The sequence below is a fragment of the Rhinolophus ferrumequinum genome, chromosome 7 (genome assembly GCF_004115265.2).
Source record: "Rhinolophus ferrumequinum isolate MPI-CBG mRhiFer1 chromosome 7, mRhiFer1_v1.p, whole genome shotgun sequence".
Taxonomy (NCBI): Eukaryota; Metazoa; Chordata; class Mammalia; order Chiroptera; family Rhinolophidae; genus Rhinolophus; species Rhinolophus ferrumequinum.
In genome coordinates this window covers 27231215-27249887 of record NC_046290.1, presented here as the reverse complement: position 1 = coordinate 27249887, position 18673 = coordinate 27231215, and the positions used below count along the sequence as shown (strand labels likewise).

General features: G+C 39.3%; 1 protein-coding gene across 1 annotated transcript in view; it reads right to left on the bottom strand.

Moving 5' to 3' along the window:
* C7 (complement C7) overlaps nucleotides 1–18673 on the bottom strand; it is a 43796-nt gene that overhangs the window by 1483 nt on the left and 23640 nt on the right. The window contains exons 11-17 of the mRNA XM_033110859.1: nucleotides 17555–17783; nucleotides 15474–15651; nucleotides 12938–13025; nucleotides 10639–10771; nucleotides 7671–7862; nucleotides 4126–4216; nucleotides 1318–1502 (exon numbers count right to left, since the gene is read on the bottom strand). Coding sequence (XP_032966750.1) covers nucleotides 1318–1502; nucleotides 4126–4216; nucleotides 7671–7862; nucleotides 10639–10771; nucleotides 12938–13025; nucleotides 15474–15651; nucleotides 17555–17783 — 1096 coding nt within the window. The remainder of the gene's footprint in view (nucleotides 1–1317; nucleotides 1503–4125; nucleotides 4217–7670; nucleotides 7863–10638; nucleotides 10772–12937; nucleotides 13026–15473; nucleotides 15652–17554; nucleotides 17784–18673) is intronic.

Here is an 18673-nt window from a genome sequence, read left to right as displayed (position 1 = left end):
CCAAGCCTCCTGTTGGTTGGACCATTGAGGCTGGTGGTTCTCCCAAATTCAGCTCTCTCCTGCTCCAGGCTGCTGTCCATGTGAGTCAGAACCTGAGTGTGACCTTTCAAATCCCAGATCAAATGACAAGATCTCAGTAAAGAGCCGAAGGGTCAAAAGAGTAAGGGTCAGAGACAAAGAACCAAAGAATTCAACTTTCTTTGAAAGAGAGAGGATGAAGCAAAAAAGGCCTCATTCCCACAAAAACAAACCAGAAATGAGTTCAGGAGGATAGCATTGTGTGCTCTAAAGTTTCAAGGCTTGAATACATCAGCCAAGTATCTCCAGAAGGAAAGTAACAAGGTCAGCCAGCCGACTGTGGTGACTGCCAAACCCAATGTGATCCAGAAATAGCTAGAATCACGAATTCTACACAACACAGTCAACACAGTCTTCGTCTGTGTTGCAAACCACGATGGGAGTGAGGGGAAAGGTGCCCAGTGGGTACAGGACAAGAGGGGGAGGGCCTGAAGAGCTGGCAGAGACCTTACAGATCACACAGTCCAACCCCCAAATTGACAGATGGGGAAACTGAGGGCAGTGATGTGGGTCTGGTGACTCAGAACTTCCCCCTCGGTGGTATACCTGAAACCATGGGAGGTGGGCCATGCTTGGCAGTCAAGATCATTGTAGATGCTACTTGGACATAGCACTAGCAAATATTGAATCACAACTCAAGAAAGTAACTCTTTCTGTTCTCTTCAAATCCTCTGATTCCTTCTAGGAGAAAGTATCAGCCTGGCACTGGTATGCTTTTAACACCTTCCTAACACTTGCTCAACTCCCTTTATCCCAACGAAACTATCCCTCAAGCTCTCAGCAGCATCTAGCTGGGATCTACAACCTTATTTTGTTTCATTCTATGTATTTTGACAGTTACCTAATATTTATGGCAAGTGAGACTTCCTTTTAAGAAAGTGATATAAAGTTTCTTTTTCAAAAATAGTTATTTTTGTATGAGTCTATTTTTTAAAAATGAGAACATAATATGGATAATACAAGGACAGAGCCGAAATCATGAATGTGAATGGCATCGTGGCTTTGAGACATGCAGACCATCAGGCTGAGTGTGGCTACCAAGAACTTGACCTGACCTGCTCCCCAGGAAGGCAGTCAGTGGGGACAGCAGTTCATTTCACACCAGTCTGAGTCTTTCCCATTTCCAGGGATCTGCTTTGATCTGCTGCTAAACTAGAAACTGCATTTTTTTTGTTTGTTTAAACCTCAGCACTATTACTTTAGCATTTGTATAGTTACAAGTATAAAATGTCCCCTTACCATCACATTTTCCCCACAGTGGACACAGGCCGCAAGCTTTCTCAGCTGAGGCAGGCAGAGTACAGCTCTCCCTACCCATAAGACTGTAATTTTTACCCTGACAGTGGAGAGCATGCATCTTGCAAACTGTCAGAGGCAGTATCCTTTTGCTTCTCTCATCCCGAGCACATACATCCAAGGAGGATCTGAAACAGATGTTTTAAATTACATTATTTACAAGATTTTTATTCTTAATAGCTGAGGATGAAAAGTGAAAGGTCAGGCTCCGAGCTCAGTGCCTCAAATGTTATCACCCAAAGCAAAAAGATGGAACAGAAACTCAAATCCCCTTCATTACTAAGCACCCCCCATCCAGATCTTCAAAATTAACATATTTTGGTCTTTATTTGCTCACAATTTTTACAAGCTTGAATATCTAGTTTCATCTAGAATAGATCAGATATAGCAAATTGAAGGAGAAGACAATGTCTGCTGGGGACAGCTGGTGGATTGATGACTAGGAAGGAGACAGAAAATACGCAAAGATAAAAAACTCAGAGGTATATAAAACTGAAAATAACAAAAGAACAAGACAAACAAATGAAGAAACAAAAACTCATAGAATAGACAATAGTTTAGGGGTTACCAGAGGATAAGGGGGAGGCAGGCTCTAGAAAAGGGTAAACGGGGTATAATATATGGTGATGGAAGGAGAACTGACTCTGGGTGGTGAACACGCAATGTGATATATAGATGATGTAATGCAGAACTGTACATCTGAAATCTATGTAACTTTACTAACAATTGTCACCCCAATAAACTTTAATTTAAAAAATCACTGTGATGATAATAAACTTGAGGTGAACTGAAATAATTAAATAATAAATAAATAAATAAATAAATAAATAAATAAATAAAATAAAATAAACAAATAAATACATAAAACTCAGAGGCTGTAGGCAAATGGGACCATCGACTGCAGGAGAAATTACCTCTCCCAGCCCAGCAGCCCCGAGAGTTCAATTCCATAGGACAGCACCATCGAACAGGTGATGACTGAATCCTCAAGAGAAGATGAAAGTATTTTTCCATACTATTTGTTAGTGTCTATGTTACAGAGTAGTTTAGAAATATTTCCATAAAAATTACTACTTTTTTTCTTAAGATTGCTGCTAAAACGGTGAGATCCTGCGTTTTAGAAATGTTAATAAAATCAACCACATTTCTGAATGCTGATGAATAAGGAAGGCATTACTGTAGTGAAACCTTAGACAAAATATTTTTATACAGTAGATGGAGTCTAATTAAGTATATGTGTATATGTGTGTGTGTGTGTGTATACATATATATGTATTTAGCTCTAACATTTTTTTTCTCTGACCGAGAGCTAAATTTACTTGTTGTAATTTACATAATGGAAACAAATTCTTATATCTCTTTTTATCTGCTTACTTGAACTTTAAGCAGGACTACTCAGAACAGCTGAAAAGGCAGAGACTTTACAAGGCCACCTTGTCATCAGTATCTGATTTGAAAACACACCAGGTCTATACACAGCAGGCAGCAGACCAACTAAATGAATCAGGGAAGGTGGAAAGAGGATGAAGGTGAATCAACATAAACAAAGGTTAATAGAAAATAACAGCACATTCGGAATATTCTGGGCCGACCACCACTGCCATTTACACTGTTCAGTTGTCTTCTTCACACAAGAAGTTACTTCCTATAAAATGCCACCACACTCACCATTATCCGCTGCAGGCGTTCATGGAGTGGGATGTGTACTTTGATGACAATAATAATTGAAAGCCAAGTAATTGGCCAGTAAATTTGTCTTTTGATTTTTATCCTTAAAGATAACCAACAACTCCGGGCCCTGGATTTCTCCCATTTGCCTCTCCAGGGTCACTCTCCTCTCTCCTCCACCCTGCCTGGAAGGCTGACGTGTATGGACCGCATCAACAGATTTCCTTGTCCTCTAGCTTTGGGGGCATTTGATCAATGGGGAGCACGGATAGGAGATTGGAAAGAGGGAAGAGAGTGCAGTTGGGGCGTTTATTCCCTTGGCTCACTCTGGAGGGACCTCTGAGGTCCCCAAAACGAGGGACTCAACTCCTCAGCTTCACGTCTCCCTCTCTGTCTTCAGGTTTTCATCAGTGCTCCTCCCCTCGCTCCTTCGGGCCTGGGCATGAATATATATACCTAGCTGTGATCCGTCCAGGACACCGCCCTGTGGCTGGCAGTGCCCTTTACTGTCCCACACTTCACTCAATAGTCCCCCTTGTAAACCTCCTCTGTTTGAACTTAATCATGCCATCTGTATCCGACCAGGACGCTGACACCGACATCCAGTAACGACTTCAGATATCCTCCTACAATGGAGTCATGTCAAGTTGGGTCGCAGTCTTACAACGCAATCCAGAGACAGATATTTCAAGAATCAGAAAAGCAGCTGGTTTTTTTTTTTTTCACTATCGCTATGCTTTAAGAGTTTATTGCTCAAGGGAATTTCAGTCCTAATCCTCTCAAGCTCTAAACCCACGGATGACAGTTTTGTCATTTTGCACCATTTTATATAGAGAACAAGCAGTGCTGGAGTAGTCCTTCCGCCTTTCTCTAGCCAGATTAGAGCACTGCCTAATGCCCCAAGTTGTGAGCCCTGGTGACCCAGGCAAATACAGGCAGCAGATGAAACAGATTAAAATGCAAAGGTCCTTAACCCTTGGTAAGTGACACCTTCAATCTCACAGAGACTAGCATCTAAGACATCATTTTTTATTTACCTTGAATCAAATAAAACAAAGAGAAATGAGCAAAGACAGAGCTTACCCACATTCATAGGGTAATTTACAAACACATCTTGAATTCTGCAGTTTCTCCCAGTGCTGACATTTAGGCACTGCCTGTGTTAAAGGGGCTTCTAAAAGAAAAGGATAAGGGAGATGCAATCATTAGAAGAGTTTCTTAGTGGTAAACAACGTATTATTTTAATTGTTGAACCAGGCTCTGTAATATGCTCAAATACCACAAGCTTGCACAGTAAATGTTAAAGCTGGAAAGCGTTTCATAAGAATCAAAATTAAAAAAAAGAAAAAGGAAAAAGAAATACAGTGTTCCTAGGAGCACCCAATAATTTCATTGGTCATAGTAGCCACCATTTCTTGAGCATTTACTATTGGCCATGCATTTTTTATGCATTGTGATAGTTAATCCTCCTTAACAGATGCCCACTTAAGAGATGAGGAAAGTAAGAGTCAGAGAAGTTAGGAAATTGGTGCTAGTTCACAATGAATAAACTGGTCAAGCCAGGGTTTAAGCCACATTTGTCTGAATCAAGGCCAGTAGAGCAGGCTCCCTTTCGTCAAGAAATTGGTGTTTATGAACGGTCGTGTGAACTGCACTTTGCCCACTGTGCCTACAGAAAACAGTCATATAACTAGACCTCTACATGGAAACTCCCTGGTATCCCCAGGAGATTTATAATTACCTCTTACAGTAACGTCCAAGTGGCCTTCTCGCAACAGTTAGTAAACGACTGGAGGTACTTAGGCTAATAAAAACCCTCTCCATTGTTTTGTGTTTTCTACAAACTGATCAAACATCAACCTTCATTCCAATTTTGGCAGGAAAACATCTTGGTCCAATTTACAAGCGCATAATTTGACTGTCATTGCCTTGGCTATATACCTGACTACAAGCAAGAATAATCTACAACACCCTCCTATTTTCACATCCTGCCAGTTTCTTTACCATGGGATTCAGTATCATGTGCTTTTGCATCATAATACTAGTTACCTGTTGGATAGATCTATGAAGCAGTAAAGAAGAGCTGAAGAGCACATTTTAATATGCTCTGTGGAATACTTTCTTACTTTGGAAAACGGAAGAGTTTTAGACATGACAGGAAAATCTTGCGAACAAGTCATAAACTTGTAAAAATAGTGGTAATGTGAGGTACTCCTGCCATGTCCAGCAACATCTATAACAAGTGTCATTCTTTAAACACTACTTTTTAAAATAGTTTAGTCAATAGTATTATAATAATATTAATGTCTTAGTTTTGACCAACTACATTATGGCAAATTATGTGAGATATTAATATTGTGAAAAGGGGAATAAAGGGTATATGGAAACTATCTTTGTAACTTTTCTGAAACTTAAAAGTATTCCAAAATAAATATGTTTTTTAATAGCATTATCTAGATCAGTGCTCCTCAACCAAGGGCAATTTTTTTCCCACCCCGGGACATTTGGCAATGTCTAGAGATATTTTTGGTTGTCCTGGTTTTCACCACTGGGAGGGTTCTACTGACATCTAGTGGGTAGAGAGCAGGGATGCTGCCAAACATTTTAGAATGCACAGGACAGGCTCCCACAACAAAGAATTACCAGTCCCAAAATTCCAAGAGCACTGGGGTTAAGAAAGCCTAATCTAAATATACCCAAACTAAAGTTTGGCTCAATAATAAAGCCACGTAAATTAGTTCTGTATTATGATTAGAAGTTTATTTGCTATTCATTCTTAAGGATGAAATGTGAGATTTTAAACGTTTTCTAAAAGTTATTACAACTTCTTTGTGAAATATCACTTATAGAATTACCTAGACCCAAGACTTTTGCATTTAAGAAGAGCATAGCTTTGTTTTCTTCATAGCTTGATTATAGCTTGATTAACCAAATACTCTCTTGGGGCCCACCTAGGGTATGTACCTTTACTACTTTAAGACCAAATTATCTTCACATCAAGACAAATACTGATGAGGAGTGATGAGAGTTTAGTGTTTAATCGGTACAGAGTTTCAGCCTGGCAGGATGAAGAAGTTCTGGAAGTAGATGGTGGTGATGGTTGAACAATAACGGGAATGTACTAAATGTCACTGAACTGCACATTTAAAAATGGTGAAAATGGTCACTTTATGTTATGTATATTTTACCACAATAAAAAAGACTATTGATACAGTAGGTGGTTTTAAAACATTAACTTTGGAGGCTGAATAACCTGGAATTTTTTGTTTATCATGGGCTTATTTTAAGGATAGTTATGTTATCCACATCTTCCAAAAAAATATGCAGGTCTGGAAAACATCCATAATTAAAACTTTAACAGAATTTGCTACTGAGTGGGAGAAATTTCATACCAAATTGTGCTATAAAATGATGGAAACAGACATTTTGGAAAGACAAGTATATAATCCCATCTGGAATTAAAGAGCAACCTCATCAACTGTACCTTGTTCTCTTTAATTTTAGAATTACTGGCACAGGTCCATTACTTCCAATGTCCCAAATAAATTTATATTTATGCTTTAGTGTATGTAGAAAATGGAACAATTGCTTCTGATACGGGCCTTTGACAGCTAAAAGCACACGGGAACTGGCATGGCGAGCATTCCCCTGGACGTGTTGCCCTCCTGTTCTGTCGTCTACGGTCTAGTTAACACCACAGCCCATGTCTGCTGTCAGTCACAGGGCTCCATGTAGCTGCTCTTCTTCATCGTGACCATCTAATTCACCGAAAAGCATCACTCATGGAATTTAGTATTTCATCCTCACTACAGAGGACAAATGTCAGCATTGAATTAACAGTTATACACTAGAGAAATAAGAACACCATATAAAATAGAATGCAATTGAATTTTTTCTTTTTTCCTGTTTTTAATTGTTACAAACATATATTTTTCATTTATTAATAACTGTAAACAAGGGAGAAAGAGGAGGTTATTTTAAAAACAACTCCATCTCATCTCAAATATCTATGAAAAGAAATACTTTGGCTTTCCAAATCTCTTCCTACCTTCGGTTCTTAAAAAACCATTTTAATTTGCCTGATGTTCAAAACACTAGATTTTTGCATTTCCACAATTGAGAACAACTTCACAAACCACAACACTTTTTCCTTCAATAATTTCTGCTTTGCAGTGTTAAATGTAAATGCTTTTAAATTTTCTATTTCAATAATACTAATAAATTCTCTGAGAGGCCAGAAATAAAACACACAGAACTTTACAAAAATTATGATCTCAACTCTATACTTAATAAAAGTGCATTTAAGAAATTAGGAGGAAACCAGAAATTAGTTTTTAAAAATCCTTTTTCTCAGCACCATAGAAGATACAAAGCGGATCTTTGATATAAAAGATTTCAGTTAAAATTCAAGAATCACCAGGACTATTTTTACTTTTCTTTGCATTCTATGAATCTATCTGTACCATGTAAAAAAGTTTCTTATCCAGTCTATGAACTGACCTCCTTCTTCTATAGGGGGTCAAGGATGGAAGGAAGAACTCATGGTCACGAAAATTCAGTGCCATAAAGGACCATCACAAGACTCACCTAAGTGCAGGTGTCTTAGGACAGACCTGAGATCCACTCACCTTTCTGCACACACTGGACACTCTTCATCTCAGGACTCCACTTAAGGCTGGATCCACAGAGAAATACTGAAGGACCTTCTAAGGACATGCCTCCTGAACAGGAAAAGGTCACCTTCTCGCCAATTGTGTAGGAAGCTTTGAGGGGATGACTCTGTATGCCATCCATCAGTGCAGGTAGAACGCAGGCAATTTCTAAAGAAGAAAAAAAAAGAACAGAATACAAGGGTTGCCTTCCTTAACCATCTTTAAAAAAAAAAAAATGACAGCCTTGAATGGTGCTGATATAATTGCTCTGCTTTTTCACAGTAGAGGGCAAGGTGGAGGAAGTGAGTTCACTCTTAGGGTGTCCTAAAAGACACGTCCCACAGTGCCTGGCATGTAATTAGCCAATGAATGAGTGAAGACCAAAACAGTTTCCACCCTCCCATGCCTAGCCTCAAAGCAATGTGACAACTTAAAATGAATAAACCTTATAAACAGTGTCCTGAAGTCTAGCCTTGTCTCAAAACCAGACTTTTCACAGCTGCCACTTATCTCTCTGGTCTGGTTAAGTCTCACTAGAATTTTCCCAAGAGCAGTACTTATTTGCATATCATTAGCATATATCCAATTAGACATTTTACTGTCTGAATTTTTAAAGAACTGCCTTTAATCTTGCAACCATAAAAGTGTTAAATGTTATTTGGTTTCCCATCTCTAGTTTTTCTTGCTCAATTACATTCATTAGTTCAAAGCTTCTACTTGAAAAAACAGCAGAGAAAAATAAGAAGCATGCACTTATGGAAAGCACATCAGAATTCACAATTTTTTTAAAAATCTTGGAAATCTTTCTAATGGATTTTGGACAACATTCTACGAAACACTGCTCTATTTTTGCACCAGTTTCATCAGAAAATCCATTTATTCATTTATTTAAAAACCACATCTATTGAGTGCCTATATTTTGCCAAGTGTGTTGTGTACTGCTGGGGATACAAGAAGATACAAGTCATATATTCTGCCCTCAAAAAGCTAATAATCTAACATCAGATTTAGATGTTAGCTTATTTTCTGGCCATGACACAATTGCCATCTTTACAACTGTGCTCCCACCAAGACAAAGAGAAAGGCTGTACAAAAGTAAAGGAAAACATATTCCAGAGAGCATCAGAAGGGTACCAAGGCAATGGAAGTTTTGAAGGTCCAAGATTCCAGAGAGAAAGGAAGTCTCAAGTGGTGATTACAACATTTGGCAATGCCTTTCTCCTTGAGGTATTTGTAAATTAGAAGGACAAAAAAATACTGAAAGGCTGCTAAACTTAGGAGAAAGCTGCAGCTCAAAGGTAGAAAAGCTGAGTAGAGTTTGTCACTGTCTCACAGGGTTAGGGGATCAAAAATTAGGATCCAGTCCTGTAGAAAAGGAAGGACCTAAGTAGGAATTCCATACTAAAATTTCAGTTGGGAGCCTTTAATGGCCACTCACCAGGAATAAAGGTAAAGTGGGCATAAACCAGCCTCATTGCTCGCTGGAAACAAAACTGAATCTTCTCTAGAGAAAGATAACATCACCAGAGCCTCAAATTATTTCTTTAATGTTTCACACATAAAGCCTGGGATTCAATCAAAACTAATCTACATTGGGAAAATAATTAAATGACAAGATGGAGAAATTCAACAGAGAATTAGAAAGTATAGAAAAGTAGACAAGGGAATATCTAGAATTTGAAAATGAAATTAAGAACTCAATAGACCTCCTAAAAACAGATTATTCAACCATACAGAGAATTAATAAACTGTAAAATAGATTAATAGAAAATATTCAGAATGAAATATAGAGGGGGAAATTATGTAAAACAAAGAAACCAATGTATGATATATGTTATATATATTAAATACATAGTCTAAAAAATGTATCATTTGTGTCTCATGAGGAGAAATGAGCAAGAATGGGACAGAAACAATATTTGAGGACACAATGATTAAGAATTTTCCATTAACATAGAACATTAAAGCACATAAAGACAAAGAAAATCACACCGAGACACATCAGAGTAGTGTTGCTTCTGGAAAACAAAGACAAAAAAAAAAAAAATCTTAAAAACAGCCAGACAGAAAAGACATGATTTTCAAAGAAGAAACAGGAAACCTAAGAGTTGACTTTTCACTAGTAAACAATGAAGTCAGAGGCAATGTAGTAAAATCTTTAAAGAATTTAAAGAAAATAATTGCTAACTGATAATTCCTTACCCAATTAAAATATCCTGCAAAATGAAGATGAAATAAAGACATTTTGAGATGAACAAAGACTAGGACAGTTTTTTTCACTGGTTTCACAATAAAGGAAAAGGAGCTCTTCACCAGAAGAATCTTATTAATCTTTTCATAGAACCATTACTCCTAGCAAAAGAATATGTGTATTCTATTTCAGTAACCACAGCTCAATGACTCCAGAGAAAGAGAGACAGAGAAAGAGGCAGAGAGAAAGAGGAGGTCCTACAAATCGATAAGAAAAAGACAGACAAACCAATTTTTAAAAATGGGCAAAAGATTGGACAGCCGCTTCACCAGAAAGGATATCCAAATGGCCAATAAACCTGTGAAAACAGGCTTAGCATCACCATCCATAGGAAAAAATGCAAATTTACAAATACAAATTAAAAAACAAGATACCACTACACACTCACCAGTATAGCTAAAAAATATTAAAGATAGATGACGTCATGTGTAGGTGACAATACAGAGCATTCTTAACTTCTCAGATGCTAGTAGGGATATAAATTGGTACACTCACGTGGAAGACTTGTAGCATCTACTAAACCTAAACATATGTGAACCCGACGACTCACAAATTTCACTATATATTTTTTAATAAATATACACTTAATAAATATACATGTTTTCATATGTATATGAAATTATTTATCTTGATTCATTCTCTTCCACAGTATTCTCTCATCTTAAATTTTATACTACAACGGAGGCCACTCACTCTGACAACGCATTTCCCCAACAAGCCACTGTAAATCTTCTCCACATCTGGCAACAGGGTCTCCAATCAGAGAGTACCCTTCCTTACAAGTATATACTATGTTTTTCCCAACAGGAAACATGGCCTCTTCACCCTAAACAGAAAGAAGAGAAAGAGTATGTGTGTTTTGCATTAACATGTTTCTTTAGATGTGTGTGGCCTATAGATCATGCCTTCTTTTAATCATCAGGAAACCTACGTTCAAGTAACTGATTTTGAAAATTGTCTCTAAAAACATTTTCCGTGTATAGTCCTAGCCAACAACACTGGTCCCACTATTAATTGAAATAAAGCCATTAATGCCACTGTACTATACTTTATTGATTGCTTCCAAAATACCAAGCAGTGTACTAAGCATTTTACTAAAATTACTTAGTGGACACTACCCAAGTAACCTCTTTCCCCTATACTTTCAGTTAAAGACAGTTTGTTATCATATTGTGAAAATGTCCTTGTCAGTTAACCCTTTGTAGCAAGGTGTTAATGGGCTCTTCGTGGGCAATACTGCCTAACAAATGCCAGTATGAACAGAGAGATATATTCAAATTCTGTCAACATGTTCATGAAAGTTTAAGTTTCCCCCTGATGACTTTTAGGGAAAGTATAATGTTGATCTTCTCCCACCTCACCCACCAAGTAATGCTGGGCTGGGTCAAATTCACGGACATTAGCCTATAATGCCAGGAGGTGCACTTTTGTGATAAAACAAAGAAGAATTTGAAGTCTGAGCCTTGAGTGGGGAATCATGCTCATTTTTGGAGGCTCTCTGAAGGTTCCTTTCCTTATCTGTCTGGTTCTCTGTCACCCAAGAGGATGGTGAAGAAATAGGCCTGGGAGAGGGTTTGGAGCTAGAGCTGGACCAGCTCTGCTACAGGCAAAATTCCAGGGCGCCTCCTTCTTCTCATTATCAGTCCTGCCCCAGTCTGACTCCATCATGGAAGATGGTAGGAAACAGAGGGCCCACGCAGATTCTGAGGTTTGAAGAAAATCGGGGAGAACATTTGATCTGCTTTTTGTTCTAGCCCTTAGGCCATCCTCTGCCTTGCAAAAGGGACTTCTGTAAGGGGAAGGTGAGCTCCTCGGTGTTCAAACGTGGCGCTATATCAGAACTACTAGTAACATTTTAAAAAAATACAGAGACTCTCAGGCTCTCCCCTAAACCTACTGAATGAGAAAAAAATGGAGGGCAAAGGGCGAGCAAGCAGCAATCTCTAGTATTAAGGTCCTGCGTGACTGTGATGGAGCACGTCCAGGGGGCGGTGCTTGAAAGCCCTGGCTCCTTACAGGCCACCACACGCACTGGAGTTTGGGGAGCAGCTGCACTGTGTGCTAAAGCACATGACTTTGCGTGGCCTCATTCTCCAAGCCTATGTTCCCTTCAGGAACTTCGTGGATCGTGGTGACTGAAGTGGGCTAGTATGAGTGTTAGAGATTCTAGGTTCATCTTCTCTCTCTCTACACATACACACACACCCCTTCCATCTCCCAACAGTACCTACATTAGGGAAAATACAGCAAAATTTCAGTAGGTGTATGTGCTAGGACCTGGAACTTGAGAGGCAAAAATCAGTCGTGGAGAAAGCAAGGCTGGCAGCATGAAGGTAGTCCTGACGAACAATATGTCCTACGTGAGCCAGGAAGAGGCTTCGCTGGGGCCCAAGCCTCATCATAACAAGGAGTGAGAAGAGCATGAATGAACACGGCCCCAAAGCCAAGAAAATTCCCTAGAATGACAAGGGGCAGATGCCTTGTGTTCCTTCCTAAACAAAAAAATTGCCCAAAGTACAGTGACCCATATCTCACCAACACTAACTAAATGTCTTACTGGCTCCTGCAGTAAACCTATACTTCATCCCAAACCTCATATTTATGGAAGATTTAAAAAAAATAAATAGACTCTTTCAGTGGCAAGGATAGGGAAAGTTCTCATCTTGAAGAACTTGCTTATAGATTTCTATTTTAGTGGGAATGGAAATGTTTGGCAGTCCTCTGGCATGATTACATTTCTAACACCTTGGGCAGCAGTGTTGATTTACCTTATCACAGAAGACATACTGCCTTCTGCAGAATTCTAATTACCATGGGCCGAAAAACAAGTCACAATCGAGAACCCTCACCACTGAAACTAAAATACACACATAAAATATTTTTAGCATTATTTCACCATGGAAGAAGGACATGGATTATGACAACAGTAAAGGGGTAGAACTTGGAGGAAGGAATATATACAAAGGAAAAATATATATCTTTCATAACCAACTTGAACAAATCCGTTTTCCAAGGCAGGAGGTGATGGACAGAATTCCTTTGGAACCAAAGACAAAGAAAAACAGTGAGGTTCAAGCAATCTGGAAGGAAAAGGAAACAAAACATAGTTAACATGATGGATTTCCACAATATAATAAATGTTTTGCACCACAGTGAATTTTTCATTTGCATCTGAAGGGACTCCATTCATATAATAAACATTGTGATATTTTTGTCATTGTCAGGATCAAAGATCTGATCACATCTTGTGATAGAAAACTCAGACATAAACTCAAGTCTCCAAAAGATAACTACTATGTTAGTAGTAGAAAAAAAAACAGTTGAAAGAAGAAAAAAATAAATAAAAGTGATTGGACAACACACTTCCTTTACGTGATTTCTAGAGGTCACCTGTCTCAGACGTACATTTTGTCCTACGATTTGGTTCTGAAATGCCTTTAACACAGAATTAGTTCTGCGTGAAAAATAAGGTACTCAGAGTTAGTGATCCTGCAAGAGAGGTAACACAAAATAATAACTGCTTTTGATTGAGCGTTTACTGTGTGTTTGGCACCTTGGTAGTTGCTCTACAAATGTGTGTTGCCTCACTTCACATTCACAGTAACTCTATGAGATAATGTGGAGAAAACAAAGGCTCATAAAATTTGAATAACTTGTCCAGGGTTATAAAGTAAAACAAATACCAGGGCTGGATTCATGTCTAATCACTTAGGCTCCTAAAATCATGCTTTTCCTACCTTTCACAAGGCAATATGTAGAGGAAGCTAATAATACTGAGGACGATGATGACATCCCTCATTAAAAAATGGTTTGCAATAGTACCTCTGAGGTCAATATACCACCAGCATTACCTCCACGAAAAGATATGTGAAATCTGAGGGAAATTATTACAAAGAGCCTGTGAGTGTTGCCTCCTTCTGAGCTGAGTTCCTTATACTCTTGCCACACTGAGGAAACAGAAATGTGAAGTATTGATCATCATTTTCCTCTTTGGGCTGAGGGAGAGATTTCCCCTCCTTGAGCACCAAGAAGACTGGAAATTCCTTCAATGCCTTCCTTAGGATGCCCCTTCTCTCCAGCTCTATGTCTAAAGGCCGGGAAATATACCCAGGCGGACAGAGGCCTCCTCTGAGACCTCACCTTCCCAGAGATGTGTACCCTGAAGCCAGCATTCTCCTCCTACCATAATTCCATACACTTGCCACCATCCTCAGGCAAGAGATATACTGCTTACTGGCAGATTATGAGGCACCAAAGACGGAGGAACAAGGCGTTCCATCTCCCTATGCTTTCACCAGATGCACAAGTATCACGTCTTTCTTCAACTCACATGACCTTCAAATTATCTGACTAGAACTTTTGCTAGTCCCTGATCAGAAGAGGTTACTAAGGATAGTGTACAACAGTGGGGTGTGTCATAAAGAATTCTGACTCCAGGGTATGATTCAGCAACTAAGCATTTGTGAGATAGTTTTTGCAAGGTCCTGCCAAACGAGTGTCAGACAACCGGGCTAATCAGTCACGATATTAACCATCTCCAGCGGCTACACTGAGACGCAGGTAGGTCATGCTTCCATTGCAGTGAGTATATTGCAGTGGCGACAATGAGACCTGTAATATTTCAGCCAGGCTCCTGAGTAAAAACCGGATGTAACAAGACTTATCAATATTAGAAACGATTAAGGAATAATACATTTTAGATCATGCGCCAAAATAGCAATGTGCTTCCTACAATTTAACTTGTAGGGCCCTAAAATAGATTGCTTAAAGAAACTGGATCCCAAAGATTACAGGTGGGGGGTAATTTTTGAAGTATGTCCATATTTGAGTGAAGATCAAAGAAGCGCAACTAAGAGAATTGTGGACTGACTGACACGACAACTGCAGATTGAGCATAAAAGGCTATCTTGACGATTATAATTTAAACTCAGGAGAAAATACAGCAGTGGAAGGAATCACATGTGAAATTCCTTCAATAAACAGTTTTTTATTTAAAAAAATATATTAGCTTTGTCAAGCATCTGGCCTTAATGCTTAATCCAAAATAAATAAGTAAATATAGAAGTAGTGTGTATGAAAAGTAATACAACTATTATTGAATGTTTACTATGTGCCAGGCACTGTACTAATCACGTTACACGCTTAATCTCATTTACTTCTGACAATAACCATTTTATCCACTATTATTATCCTAATTTTAGAGGTGTGGCAAGTAACCTGCCCAAGGTCCCGCAGTAAATAGTCCCGTAGTAAATGAGTTGATGCTGCTGCTCGTATCTCCTGGGCCAGACTGCCTCCCTGTGACCCAGCCTTTTAGAACAACATGTCAGGAAAACTTGAAACACAAGTGCAAGGTGGCTACAACATGCCTCTCTCCTTCAATTGACCCCAGTGCTAAGGGCAAAGCAGTCACTGATAAAAATCACCATTTATCTTTTAAATCTTTTAGTAGGAGCAATCCCGTATCCCACGCATACTGCAAAGGCCACCGTGTTCTATGTAATTGCAGAAAGTCTGGTCTCCATTACCGAAGATGCTTCAGCTCCTCATCTTCGTCTCCACACTGCCTGCTTTCTGACGTTTCTCCAATACAGGATTTCCCACCCCCACTGGGAGGTGGGTTATTGCATTCTCGACTCCTTGTTTTCTTCCCTTGAACACAGGGGCCCCAAGAGGACCAGCAATTCCACTGTCCATCAACCCCTCCTACACGATAAGAGAGAGGTTGTTCAGAAAGTACTTGGAGAGGAAGATGTCAGAATTTCATGCTAAGCTTTCTGCTCATGTGGTCATTGGGGGAGAGGACAGTCTGGGGATTTATTACCCTCACTATTCACTGAGGTCACCGACAATGGTCAAAGTGTCTCTGCACACTGACTAGGTTTGTCCATATTAAGGCTGCATTAACGAACTTCTTGCAATAATATCATAAATTTGTTTATTATTTTACAACCATTTCAAAGCATGTTCACATACAGGATATCATCTGTTTGCTGCTCACGAGAATGAATCCAGGTGGGCAGGAGGTCTGCTACCATTCTCATTTGATAGGTGTGGAATCTAACACAAATTGGTTAAACATCATGCCCAATGCTGTAATGGCTGCCAAGCGCCACATCCAGACTGTAACTCTATCTTATGGCTGAGTTCAGGCTCTTTTCATCACCCCACAGTCTCTCAGTAAGACAAGTAACTTCCTATTATTCAAGACGTGACAGGACATGAGAAGTGCATAATGTCCTGTTGGCTTCAGGTTGCCAACTCCGGGGCTGGCCCAGAACTGTACAAAATAAGGAAATGCGTAAGTAGGAGAAATGCTTTTACCTTTTGTCAGCATCCTTCTCCGATATTATACAAGGCACTTCTTGAACCCATCCTGGCCACCTTCCACCTCATGTGCCAATTCATGACTCACAGTTCATGACTCACAGTTCTTCCCCCACCATACTCCTTGGCAAATTAAAATTCCAAGGCAAGAGGGAACTTGTCCCATATTCTAAGAGCTTTGTTTTCCTAGTTAGGAACTGATCTCAGAAACCATTCCCCAAAGCGTTGTTTTCTAATAATAGATGGGTGTGTTTACTGCTCCTTAGCTATTTCTACTATGTGACCTAAATCCCTTTTTGCCCCCCACTCCTTAGTATCACAAACACCAAAAGTAATTTGCATATTTTCCCATGATCTCCCTTCCGCTTTCTTCCATAATTAGAAACTGAGTTAATAGAGTAGTCCCCTGAGTATATTAATAGGAGGTAATAATAGCTTGACATATAATTGCTACCCTATTCCTTACCAGGAGGGCAAGTTTCCATTTTATTAAATAACTGGAAATCCAAGCCACAACGGAATGAATCAGTGGTGGAATTTCAACTTGCCAGGACAGTTCCCTTGGGAGGACATCTGGAGGTTAGAATGCCTTCCTGATGCTTGTCTATAAGTAACCATAATTTATTTGTTTATTGAACATTTATTAAATGACTTCTATGAATCCAGTCCTATGTCAGGAATAAAGGAAAGAATCAAATAGTCCTGATCTTAAGAAAGGCGCTTTCTAGAGGAGAGAGATATATAAATAAATATAAAAACAAGTATATAGTCTCATACTCGCCTATTCATAAAGTCAGCTTCACGTAGCCCTGTAGTAACGTGCTTAAAGCACCAAGCGCACTGTTGAACATACAGCAGATGTTTAACAAATATGTGCAAAGAATTGATTGACAGGAAATAATACAAAATAGAAATCGAGATGTTTCAAAGCACTTGCCATCGGAAAGTTGGTCAATGCAAAGCCAAGCTCCACAGACCTATGTTATAACAAAACCTTAATGAGGTGACTAGGGAAGGACAGAGGTTTTAGGCACTAATGTACTCTAACGGGGAGTGGTGGGCACAGTGAGTCTGTTAATTCAGACAGAAAAATAGAGACAGCAAAGGGTCTTGACCCCAGTAGCTATAATCCAGAAGTGGAAAAGGGAGATACTAAATTAAAATGCCCAGTGAGACGTCCACCTCTCCATACACAAAGAAGCACAGTCTTGGGGGCCAGAGGGGAAGGGTAATTCCCTTCTCAGTGGGTCCAGCGTAACTAGAGAAAATTCAGTGCACTGACCTGCTTCATCATCTACGAGGACTCCTTTCTCACATGCCACACCAAATGTGTATGGTTTGCAGTGGCACTGACACTGGGTCCCCTCAACAGTGGCAATGCCACCATTTTGACAAGGCTGGCAATGGCAGGGGTCAAATTCATCCAGATATTCCTCAAGAGCCCGTTTCAGGTATAGCCTTTTCACGGCAGCACAGGGTATTTCCTTTACCAGCTCATACAAAGGTGTCAGCTATACAGATAAAGACATCACAGTCAAAAATCAGGGTTTTAGGCAAGAATATTTTCCTTTTGGCATTTAGGCTCAATCCCCATTAAAACAGAATCAAAAGCCACTCATGTTAATTCCAATTACTTCTTGTTCAAATAAGGAGAGAAAGCAATTCACTTTCTTTGCAAGACAAACCTAAGGAAAATTACAACCAGAGAGACAAGGAATATTTTTGTATCTTGTGTGCATGCATAAAATTTTTAAAAACCAACAGGACATTCATTTCCTAGTTATTGAAAGATTATTGTCCCCCTTTCAAAGGACGGAAGAAAAGGAAATGCACTTAAATTACAGTAAAGAAGCAAGTACAATTAAATTTAAGATTAAATATCCTGACTCTGAGAGACTTAACGTGTCTCTCTAGTGAGACTATGACTCTTTCTCCCTGAAGAACTTTAAAACAGGTAGGCATTATTTCTCTGTGTTGGCTATGTCTGATGAAAAGCAACTTTGAGACCATAATTGTGTTGACTAAGCTTTAACAATCTGCTCTCCCAAGAACAAAAAGTCTCTGTTTTGTAGCATTCGTCAGTTTCTGCAGTGTAACTACGGTCCCCATGGCCGATTTCAGGTCTGCTATCTCCATGACATCACTGAGCATGAAACTGGGAAGAGATAGATACTACTGGCTTTTGAGAGTCAATACAAGCTGGCTGCAGCACATCATTGCAAGTATGGAGATGAACTCAGAGAGTCAGTCACATTTCTCTCCATCTCTGCCCAAGCTCTTCTGAACTGGATGGCATTGTGTGGTCATGTATTGTGTTTCTACTTTCTCTATTCCTTTCCTGTCCAGCTAATAAGTGAGCACAGCTAACTATGACAGTTACAGTCCTAGGTGGAAAAGTGCA